This window comes from Barbus barbus, assembly GCF_936440315.1.
Source record: "Barbus barbus genome assembly, chromosome: 3".
Classification (NCBI taxonomy): domain Eukaryota; kingdom Metazoa; phylum Chordata; class Actinopteri; order Cypriniformes; family Cyprinidae; genus Barbus; species Barbus barbus.
The window spans coordinates 44,774,794-44,786,952 of NC_136731.1; the positions used below are offsets into that span (position 1 = coordinate 44,774,794).

The 12,159-nt window shown below is 36.7% G+C and overlaps 2 protein-coding genes across 3 annotated transcripts in view; both read left to right on the plus strand.

The window, feature by feature from the left end:
* Window positions 1-373: 373 nt before the first annotated feature.
* Window positions 374-9,964, plus strand: LOC306860191 (uncharacterized protein). Its single transcript, XM_079401759.1, has 9 exons — window positions 374-455; window positions 1,418-1,552; window positions 1,625-1,759; window positions 1,867-1,891; window positions 1,982-2,014; window positions 2,147-2,170; window positions 8,568-8,649; window positions 8,835-8,891; window positions 9,004-9,964. The coding sequence occupies exons 2-9, from the start codon at window positions 1,424-1,426 to the stop codon at window positions 9,053-9,055; spliced, it is 537 nt and encodes a 178-aa protein (XP_079257885.1). The 5' UTR covers window positions 374-455; window positions 1,418-1,423; the 3' UTR covers window positions 9,056-9,964.
* Window positions 9,965-11,509: 1,545 nt separating this feature from the next.
* The window catches only part of LOC306852701 (GTPase IMAP family member 4-like), a 52,657-nt gene continuing 52,007 nt past the window's right edge, over window positions 11,510-12,159 (plus strand). The window contains exon 1 of one of the 2 annotated variants that reach the window (XM_079389754.1): window positions 11,510-11,651. In XM_079389754.1, coding sequence (XP_079245880.1) covers window positions 11,630-11,651 — 22 coding nt within the window. In that variant the 5' untranslated portion in view covers window positions 11,510-11,629. The remainder of the gene's footprint in view (window positions 11,652-12,159) is intronic. The other variant, XR_013782664.1, reaches the window with a different exon arrangement.

A 12,159-nucleotide genomic window follows, 5' to 3' on the forward strand; every position in this document is an offset into this window, starting at 1 on the left:
TTAAAGCACACTTCAGCTAAAATACCTTGGACGACCCATGCAACAAATTCTATAACTGTACCTCAAAGCCTCGAAAAGCTCCTAAAGGAGATCCAAAGTCTGATAAAGTTTCTTGTGGTTCATGATCTACTCGCCAGAGTGAGTCACCTTGGAGTCGTGCATCTTCGGAAGTCACGTATGCAATGATAAGAAATGCCGACCACATGACACCATGACTCTTTGTTCTGATCTTTACACTAAATGCAGAATTAAACTAATTAGTGCATAATTAATTCAAATCTCTGCTGTGTTAAACTAATGCATCGGTCATTACATCTGTAAGGTTTAGTTGGAAACCCATCCTGTGCTTGTTTCTGTGTGCTTCAGCCTGACCCCAGAACTAAGACACAGAGGTGTGTTAAAGGCTGCAGTAACAGGCTGACACTGTGTTAGGACGTCCAAGCTTCTTCCTACAGGTACGAACTACATACTACTCTTAAATATGTAGCTACGCCTGATTAACAGCTTTATAAACAATTATAAGAGAAGGAAAGGATGTTGAAATGTTTGAGTTCCTCTTTTGTCTAGATGCACCGCACTGGTGCACGATGATAAAATCTGTTTGTGAATGTAAATCTGGATTCTGCGTAGCCTTCTTGCATTAGACAGCGACGCGGATTCACAAGAATGAAAGCATCAGGGTTTTTTTTAGATGCTGCATGATAATAACTAATGTGTGTGGGTGAGGAAGGGAAACCACATGGCTGTTTCCTCTTTAATGTGAAGTGTTTTATATTAAGAGTGGTTAAAACTTTATTAATGTTTTGTGTTGTGTTTGTTTTGTGCTTTATTTTGGACTTGTGATCCATGCGGTGTAAAGATGGTGGAAGGACTCAATGATTTTACTTTTGCCACATATTTCTGCTGGAGTCGGGTAACTCTATAAAGTGTTTTCTCAGACTCACAGTTTGATCATATCTGACGAGAGAGATCTTGATACTGATCAGAGGATAAGTGCTTGTTTACTGCATGAATGGAGTATTTCACCACGTGTTTGTGTCTGTGTGCTTTATTTCCGCATGCAAGGATTAAGTACTGTTCAGCTTATAAATGAGGGATTCATGGTTAAAAATGAAACACGAAAAAGTTTGCATGAGGTTCTTCTTGCCTTTGCATGATCATTCACCTTAAAAATTAAACATTTTTATAATTTCCTCATCACTTTCTTGTCTGTGAAACACAAAAACGGCCATCTTTGTATTTGCTGGTCTTTTGAATCGGTGGATCAAGTGCCATAATGCATATCAATAATACTTTCTTGGATATTTTTGCATCATGCATCAACACATTTTTCAATCATTTGAATGTGATGTGCATTTAAAAAAGCAGTTGTGCAATAACTGACAGGTTATTTGACAGTAATCCCTCTCTCTGTCAGTGCTGGATGATGGAGAACAGTGTGAATGTGACGTGTTCAGAGATTCAGATCACAGACGGGTTTGAGTTCAGAGTTCCTGCTGATAGATTCAGTCACTTCCAGCAGTCTGACTGTGAACCGCTCTGGTACTCACAGGTGAGAGTGTTTCTGTCCTCAAACCACACCGTTACACACAATCAAACTCATAATAATGCTTTATTTGTTCAGGATGATCGTCTGATAGCAGACCCATCAGATCCTCAGAAACTGATTGATCCAGTTATTTCTGTCTCATCTGATCGTCTCGTCACGTCTCACTGTGTGGATGAACTTCGTCATGAGATCCACTGCCATACTTCAGGAGTAAATGATGTCTCTCTCAACATCACGTTTATCTGTTTTCATATTTAATTCTTCATGAACACCATCAATGCTACTCTCAATGCTAATGAATCTTTCCTTCATCACAGCTCAGACTGAACACCATCTTCAGAGGTGAGAGAAACACTTTAATAAACTCTGTGTTGAACTGAATCTTCTGTGAATCTTCAAGTGAATCAAGATGATTGTGAATGTGTTTTTCAGCCAGGAATCAAACTGCAGCGACTCCAAACCCAGGTGAGTTTCAGCTGATAAACGTCTAATAAAACACTGCAGATCTGATTCACACTCAATACACTTTCAGTCTCTTCTCTCATATTGACTCATATTTATGATCTTCATGTGTTTTTAAATATGTTCTGAATGAAGTGACTCCTGATCTCCAGCCACCAGGTAAACCTCTGTGCTTCTGCTTGTGGTACCTGCCATGCAGCATACCTTATTTTAAGTCTGACTACGCCACCCCCTGATGATGGGCAGGAGGAACCCCAACTCTTTCTGTGAATGTAGTGTGGCTAATAATACGTTTATCCCGCAAGTCGTGGCCTAATGGTTAGAGAGTCGGACTCGTAATCCAAAGGTTGTGGGTTCGAGTCTCGGGCCGGCAGGGATTGTAGGTGGGGGAGTGAATGTCCAGCGCTCTCTCTACCTTCAATACCACGACTGAGGTGCCCTTGAGCAAGGCACTGAACCCCCAACTGCTCCCCGGGCGCCGCAGCATAAATGCTGCCCACTGCCCACTGCTCCGGGTGTGTGTTCACGGTGTGTGTGTGTGTGTGTGTGTGCATTTGTTCACTACTCACTGCTGTGTGTGTGCACTTGGATGTGTTAAACGCAGAGCACCAATTTCGAGTATGGGTCACCATACTTGACAATACGTCACGACTTCACTTCACTTCAAAGGGACAGTCAACAAGACGCAGAAATGTAAATGTACTCCAAATTTATTACATTAGTACGAAAGACGTAGAAAAGTTATTTAAAACAGATCTTAAAAATACTGTGATAAATGACTGGTGGATTTTCCTCAATCTAGGAAGGTCGGATCAGCCAATGCAAAACCCCTGCTCAGGAGGCCCCTGGGGAGACAGAAACAGGAGACAGCCACCCAACACCAGTCGAAGCATGCAACACAACAAGCACTACACACTTAAGATCTTTATATACCACTACAAAATATCACACCGTGTTGCAGTTATAAGTACACACCAATACAGTGTCTCTCCCAGTGTGGTCCCCTGAAGAAAAGGGTCAAAGCATCAGTGTGGATCCGGCCTTGTACAATAATAACCTACGCAGAAGACATAGTTGGAGAGGAGAATCACCAGCATAAATGGCAACACTTTGTCAAAATAAGAAATACTATGAATGTGGCACATGAGTGACAAAATTATGAACAAACAAACAAAGAAAGTCAAACAACAAGAAACAATAAAATGCCTATTACAGGAAAACAGTGGCTGGCCTGGTCCCTTTTCAAAAGAAACCAAGCATGTTAGTTACCAACCTCAATAAACAGCATAGTCAACTAAAACATAACTAGAAAATATAAGCCTACTTTTCAGTATGCTCAACTGTCCCACAGCACATTAACACATGCAGAGAAAAGGTGGACGCTCCGTCGCTACAGACAGAGAAAGTCGTTAAAACATGTTTCAATGCAGGTATAAAACATTCAATGGAAAATGTACATATTGCTGCATTTACCAGTGCAGCTCAGCAGCTCGAGTCAAAACTATCAAAACTCCACGCAGAAGCCTGTGTCCTCCGTGAAGAGTAGACACGCGCTTCTAGAATTACCCTAATCAAATGAAATAAATAAGTATTAAAATTCAATGGCAGTGATTAAACATGCTCTGCAATTGTACCTGCATGAAAAAGGGAGCCCAACTCACACAACAGTATCTAACCTCAACACGAAAGAGTCTGCCTTGCAGCCAACAAACATTTATCACTTCCTGATTAGTCAGGTGACCTTACAACAGATCACATGATTGATTGAGTGAATAGGTGCGTTCGACTTCATGCAGCACTTAGCAGACCGATCGGCGGCTGACTTGAAGCAGTGCATGCCGGTTAGAAATTTAGTCCGACTTGAACCGGCGCCGACCACACGTCACTGTCACGTGTGGCATCAAAGTACCGCGATAGCGTTTCGAGAGCAATTTCTCCAGAGCGACTGCGGGAGCGCTGATGACGACACAGCTGTTTCACGATTGGCCAAATTCACCACATGACAACAACGACGTGTGTTTCGGGTTTATTCTGACAACTTCAGTCCCACTAATGCTCATATACGGACTTTCAAAAAAATAAAAATAAAAATAAATTAACTTTTCATGTCATCTTCATCTCGTAAATCATGTTTATTAAAAGATTACAATTATTTTTACTGCAATCACTTTTTTGTTAATTCGTTTATATAGGTTTTGTGCATAGGTTTATTTTGGACCTTTTTCATACAGACCCTTTACAGTATTAAGCTGCATAACCTATTTAGATAATCAGTTTTTTATGGAATAAATCAAATGTCAATCTTACAGACTTTTAATATAATGTGGTCATCATGGATTCTGATTGATACTAATTGTCTAGTTGCTGGGTTCATCCATCTTCACTTGCATGTGATTACTGCCAACAACTCTGACTGGATGTCAACTTAATACAACATTCAGATCACTTTCATAAGCTGGTATAAATCATAATAGAAAGGCAAATAAATTGGGCTTATCCGTAGGCCTGTTCATGGTGTTCACGTATGAATGTTCATGGTGTTTTGTCTTACTGAAATGTGCTTACCTAACTGGAGAAATAGTAAAATAAGTAAACAAATATGTAACATCCTAATTCTTTTATCTGTAATGAAAACCACATTTAGTACATACAATTATTATCTTCATAGATTATTTTTATTAAGTTGCAGTAGAAAAAACACACGTAATGAATCATACTGCACAAGTCAAATTTTCAATATGTTCTGTTTATTTACTTAAAAATTGTTTCTGTCGTGATGACACCCTTTCAAAATATTACATACATCTTAAAGGTTTATTAAAACATAAACCAACATAGTAATAAAAAAAGAATCACTTCTAATGAAAATTGTTAAGTGTAATTGCATTGATTGGTTAGTATTAGAAATAACGAGTCACACTGGTGTTGGGTATGGTCCCGTCCCTTTGGATATATAAAAACAATATTATTACATTGAACCTTTACTCACTTTCGTTGCTCATTGTGCTCAATTTCATACAACAATAACGGCATTTCTATAGCGTCCAGTTCGTCTGCAATAAAGCAAGCAAACGCCACGTGATCTGCCATGACTGAGGTAGATGCAGCAACCTACGAGAGCCCCGAAGTGTCCGACTTGACGACTCCGTTTTCAACTCCGCCCCTGACTGCAAGCGGCTACTCTCGCTGACCACCGTCTGTAGCCGTGCTTCAAGTCGAACGCACCTAATGTGATGCAGCTGTGTTGTATGCCTGCCTAGATCCCCACATGCTGTTCAGTATTTATCATGTTGATTGATCAGCAGAGGCGGACTGGCCATGTGGAGCACCAGGAGTTTTACCGTGGGCTGCTGTATAATGTGGGCCAGCCCTTTGCAATTGATTGTAGTAAATGTACATATATCCTTCCATCGGCCCAGACGAACGGCCCGGGCCGTGTGGCCCACTTCATTCAACAATAGAGTAAGGGGGAACTATGACGTCACTTTGTAGGCGGATCGGCTGTTAAAATGAAACTGGTTCCTCCACAAAAAGCCAATAGGATTTTTCCATAGGCTTTTGGATTATAGCAAAAAATAAGCTCTGTGTTCAATCATAGTTCACAGTTTTGTCCATCTTCACAAAATAATATAACTTTGATGAATTTTGAAGCCTAAATAAAAGCGCCAGAACTGAAAAGCTAAAGGCTATAAATGAACTACAGCACCAGGGTCGCTCGCCTTCAGCGTCACCACCACCACAATACCGACAACTTTCTCAAACTTATTTTTAACATGTTCAGTGAAAATTATTTACTCTGTGTATGAATTTTAATCCACGCTGCATTAGCCGTTTCATATAAACTGGAATAAATACAAAACTAGAGCCAAACTAAAACTGAAATGAGACATTAGTAATAAATAGTAGTGAATAAATGAAATAATCTTAACTAAAGGACATTTAAAGCACGAATTTCTGTACATTTCGAAGTAAGGTGCATTAAAAGTCAATAAATCCTTGAATTTATAATTTAATCCTTTTTAAATAAGAGCAGTGAGCGAGTTTTTGGATATGGTAAGATTAAACTTATTTTAGTGAACAAAGAACCACATTTCAGCTATTGTTTTGTTAGGGTGGTTACACAAAATGTTATGTTATCCTTGCTTCAAGGAAATCCTCAATCTATATGCTGTCTAACTGCTTCGTGTGGCCGTAAACATTTCATTTTAACATGGCTTTAAGCACTATGCATCATTAAAGTTTGACTTTCACCACGTCAAGCCGGTACATGTGGTGTTTACATGTAATAATCGTAATATGAGTTGACTTTACGGTAGAGTCTCCGCTTCAGGAGGAAAGCAATACAACGAGCATCTTCCCTCCGAAGACTTGTGTAGCATTTCAGGGCAGAGCAAGAAAAAAAAACATTGTCGAACAACAATATAAAATGCGGGAAAGTATTCATTGGTTATTCTAAAATTAATTGTATTACAAATTCTGCTAAAACTGGAAAATACTGTAAATTGATCAACTGTTCGGCGTGATGACGTTGAACATCTCAGACAGAGCCTGTAGTCCCATTTAGCAACTTGTTAGCAACCGTCTTGTTTAAGAGACGTAACAGCTTAAAAAGATCACAAGTGTGGTGTAACTGGTGTGTTTTATGTTGTAGAATAAGACGTGAAAGTATTTTGAGCTTGTGTGAACCACAGACTGCAGCAAGCATAATCTTATTTACATAGAAGTGCTTATATTTCAAATAAAGGCTGTTCTTTAACCGAGAACCATTATAAAAAAACATTATTAATTAATAATTTATAATAATTAAGGCAGCATTAGAATGATTTCTGAAGGGCCGCTGAAGACTGGAGTAATGATGCTGAAAATACAGCTTCGATCACAGAAATAAGTTACATTTTAAAACATCCTAAATAGAAAAAGCACTATTTTAAGTGTGATATTACATAATATTAGCATATTGTTTTACTGTATTTTTGGTCAAATTAACTCAATCTCCTTTCAAATAAATACATAAATAAAAATCCTTAGTTATGTCATATTTTTAACCACCTAAAATAATGCATGTGTGAATTAATAAGCAAATTATATTTTTATTAGGCCTATAATATAAATCACTTTCAGCACTGGAAAGCAAAAGATTTACATTGTTTTAGAGTAAGATTGAGAATGATTTTTGTAGATTTTTAAACATTTTCGTTTCGTTGATTTACTGCAACATTGCTGAAGAACAGCATTAATTTATATTTTTGAATCTTACCCAAGACTGAATGGTATCACGTGTTTTGCACATAAATATGAAGCAGCACAACAGTTTTCAACATTGATTATAATCAGAAATGAAGAGTTTGGTTCCAAAACGCTATAAATCCATTTTGGTTAATTCGAGCAAAAATGTGTCTTCTTTACCAAGAAAGATGAAAACCACTATTTTCTATTTCAAACTTCTTATAGCATATTTAGGTTATAATAACATAAATTCAAATCCAGATTTTGATTGTCAAAGATTTATTGTAAAAAAGTATATTTTTCCCCCAAAATGCAATAAATCCATGACATGTTTTTGTTTTCTTCTTCTTCATAATGCACTAAATCCATTGAATCAATATAAAGTTGTTTTTTTCTTCATATTGGAAATATTGAAAATACACAACAAAGTAAGTTGATCCACATATGACAGCCTCTGAACTTGGTCAATACTAATCTTATATACAGGCACTGGACTAAAATACACTCAATCAGTCTTTGCCATATTCATTTAGTTGACCAGTGCTATAACAAAAACATTACTGGCATTAATAAAAACACTCACACTGACATGCTACACGATATCAGTTCATCATCCAATGCCATTCGTGATCTACGGCTCTGTATTAAATGCATCTGAAAGCACGTGATTGAGGTCAAAGAACCGGCGTTTTGGAACCAAACTCTTCAAATATTTGTTGAGCAGTAAATCAGTATATTATTATGATTTCTGAAGATCATGTGATGCTGAAGACTGCAGTAATGATGCTGAAAATACAGCTGCGCATCACAGAAATAAATGATATTTTACTATATATTTGCATAGAAGACAGCTGTTTTAAATTGTAACTATATATTTCACAGCACTGTTTACTGTATTTTTCATTATCAAAATAATTTGTATACTCTTTTTCACAATTGGAGGTCTATTCTTTAAAATGATGGATGTCAAGCTCCTGCAGAAGAACAAATACTGTATATGATCAATAGAAAGGCACCATAAAAACAGTCCTCATTCTGCACTATTCAAGTCTTAGACGATCCCAGAGCATTGTTTCAGATGGACTGATAGTGATATTAAACTGTCCCTTGTACAAATTCTTTACAATTATTTACTATTTGCCATATACACCAGAAAAGACAACTTATAATGTCAAGAATATGCCACTCATTTATGGTGTGTTGTGGACCGGGTTTGGTGGGCCGCTCTGTGCCGAAAAGTCCAGGGCCGCTTTTTGGCCCCAGTCATCCCCTGTTGATCAGTTTATGTCTTCAGTCATTCAGCTGAATTTATTGTCTCTCACATGTACAGATCAGTGGTGGTGGATTTATGCTCTTGTTCTCATTGTTCTCCTGGCTTTGATCTGTTTCTTGCTGCATAAAAGGATCTTCAGGTGAGTCGAGGCTGATCTCTCCTAACATGATTCTTGAGTCATTATATCTTATTCTCAAGAGCTCATGTCATCACCAATCATTTTCCTTTATTTTATCATCTTCAACTGATTATTTAATTCATTTGATCTCAAATATCTTTGAATAAACAGGCAACATGCAATAACAAGTGTCCGTCTGTTTTCAGGTGTTTTCAGAGGAAAGCCCAGTTCATCCGTCAGCAGGAGGATGATCCAAAAAACATGTGAGTGAATCAAACTGATAATTGAACTGATTTACTGAATCACGTGATCATTTAAGAGCTGAATCAGATGGATGATGTTGTAAGCTGTTGTGTAACTGTGTGTTTCTCACAGGGATCTGGTGACGGTCAGATCTGATCATCCAGGAATCGATTCAGTTAATTAGTTCAGTGAGTCTGTTCAATGAATCAGGTCAGTGAATTGGTTCAGTGAATCAGTTCTGTGTCCAGCGGATGACCATCATCTGATGGTCTCTGTTCCTCTCTGTCGACCTCCAGACGATCTGCTGAGACTCTCATGACCTTCAGGAGGCAGCTCGAGACTCTTTCTGCATGCGCTTCACAGTCTTAAATCAAGAACACTTTCTTAAAACAAAAAATGATCTTCGGCTCTGTACGGGTTTAACGGTACAGGTATTTTTTCCCAAACATTTTCAATTAGGCATGTATGTATATCACACAAATGCTTTACAAACCTTAATCACAATCAGCTTTATCATCTTGATCTCTGTCTCAAGCGTTCAAGTTCTGTCAGTTTTATGAGATTCAAACAGTGTTTTTGCTGCTCTTTAGTGAAGCGATGTTCTCTTCCTCTTTACTACTAGTTACAGCAGCAAATAAACACGAACGAACATCAGAAGAATCAGAACAACTCTCTAAAATCACTCCTGAATCATGGACTCCATCAATCAGTGATTCAACTGCAGAAAGACTTGAATAAAACAGAGATCAATAATATCAACAATTCAACCTCCATGATGCACCTTAATGGAAATGTGTTATATTTTATTAATTTGGGAGAAAATTTGTCATAATTTTACTTTATGAATTACTGAACGTAATTTGTTCAGTAAAGCATCAGAAAAAACGCTATTTAATGCATTGTTTTATTTATTTTCCCCCACTACAAACCACGACGTAAAAAGAATGTGTTATGTTATTTTTGTGTACCTTTACACTGCATTTCACCTCCGCTTTATGTATATATTGAATATGAATATTATTGGCTCTGTGAACTGCTGCAGATTTGCTTCTTGAACTGATTAAATGTCTCCTGAATAAATGTAAATGTCTTTAATGTTGTTTATTCACTAGTTTCCTATTACTTGGATTGCTCCGAAACACTCAGAAGAAGGTCAGTGGGGTTCAGTGCTGTTTCTGTGTTTGACGGATGAAATCATTCAGGTTTGAAGGACATGAGGGCGAGTGAATGATGACAGATCAATGACTTTAATTCAGTGAGATCACAGCACTTCCATCTCAATTATTCTGTGAATCTGAGTTCTTCAAGCTCAAATAGGAAAGCCTGTTCAGTTTAGCAGAGCAGCGGTCACTTATTCTCATGTTATGACTATAAACCTGCAAATAGTACACGTGTGCATGCTTAAACAGCCTATAACTTTTTTCTTTTCTTTTTTTTTCTGTTTTTGTCATGCAAAGGTGGTAATTAACCCATTTAATCCCAGCGGTCACAATAATGACCGTACAGAAGGTTTTATAAAACTCTTTAAAACACCTGACTGATGTTTTAGAGCACTTTTGTGCAATTGTAAAAAAAAAAAGCTTCTCAGTTAAATATGTGCAGTGTCACATGACCAGAGCAGTTTATTTACCGTTTGCACCATGAGAAGATGATGACTACAAAGTATGATAACATAAAACATATGTAAAAGATTATTGGTCCACATTGTCTTTAAGGTGTCTAGTATTAATAAATGAATTCACATATATTCAGTTTTGTGGAGTGTGGTCACAGAGTGACTGAACATGTGACCGCTGGGATAACAGTGATATTTTAATACAATATAAATTCAGCTGCAGTTGTTAGTGAAAGCTGCTCTAAAATATTGCAATGACAAATTATTGCATTATATTAAAAGTGCAAATGTTACAATAAAAGTGTAAATGTTACTAATAAGATACAATATTAATGTTGGAATTGTAATACTGTTAGCACTAATATGATACATATAATGAAATACATTACAAAAAAGTAACAGTTTTGAAATACACTGATGGTTGTATTTTTTGTATTTTATCTCAGTATTTCTGAGTGTTATATTTATGCATAAAAGTAACCCTAGAATGTGATAAAACAGAGTTTTACCATATAAACATAAAACACAATATCTCACACACTTTCCAAAATAAATAAATTACAATAGCAATAATTATTATTGTTGTTGTTATTGATTATTTCAAATGGTTACTAATGACACATGGGCTAATCTGGATATTTTCCTTTTCTTTTCAACCTTGACCTTCATTGCTGACCTTGTTTTTTCTGTGTTTTTGATTTTTGGTCATTGTAAAATAAAACTTCTTTTGTTAATAGTTTTTCTGACATCTATTTTTTTTTTTTAAATATTGTAACAGGTGGTTTTTTGCTATCCTGGGTAAAATAACATTCTTGTCAGGAAATTATATATTATTACAAATATTACAAATATATTATTTCTTTAAAATACTTTTTGTGCTTAGTATGGCCACCACCGTTACAGGATTTTAAAACAGATTAAATGTTAATGTAAATAGCTAATAAAAATGTAAACATGTAAATAGCGCAGTTATGTTGTTGCTGATGTTCACCGGAAGCAGGCGCCAGATCTGCGCTCAAACTCTCTCTGATGATGTTTGATCTTCCGCTTCCGGGCGGCGCGAGCTAGAACTGATAACGAAACAACAACAAAACCAGCAAAACTCACCTAAAACATCTTCAGAGTGGATCTGACTCCAGCAGCATGTCTGGAAACACTTTTCCAGGTGTGTACAGATCACTATATCACTCTTTAGTAACGCTGTTCTTGTTTCTGTGTGTCCTGGTGTTTGTTTACATCTAAACTTTATTAGCAGTCTGTTTATGAACTTGATAACATGCTTCTGCTAACATGAGCTCATGATTATGAAGAATTACTTTATAAAAATCATCCTGTCACACAAAATCATCCTGCAAAAAAAAAAAAAAAAACCTTTATTGCACGTGTAATTAGGACGTTACTGAACGTGGAAATGTTGTGAATGTGCGAATATAAAACCAACTTTACCCAAGTCACTGCACACTGATCTGTTATCTTCTGGTTTATTATCAGACAGAAAACAATACACATGTTAAATTAAGCTCTTAATGAAATAAACAAAAAAAGTATTATAAGGAACTTTGTCAAAAAACAAACGAACATGTATATTACTTTTGTTTACATATTATCGAGCTGGTTATGTTTATCTGGACTGTCAAATATCTAAAGTAATTTACTTATTTATTTTTAGCAAG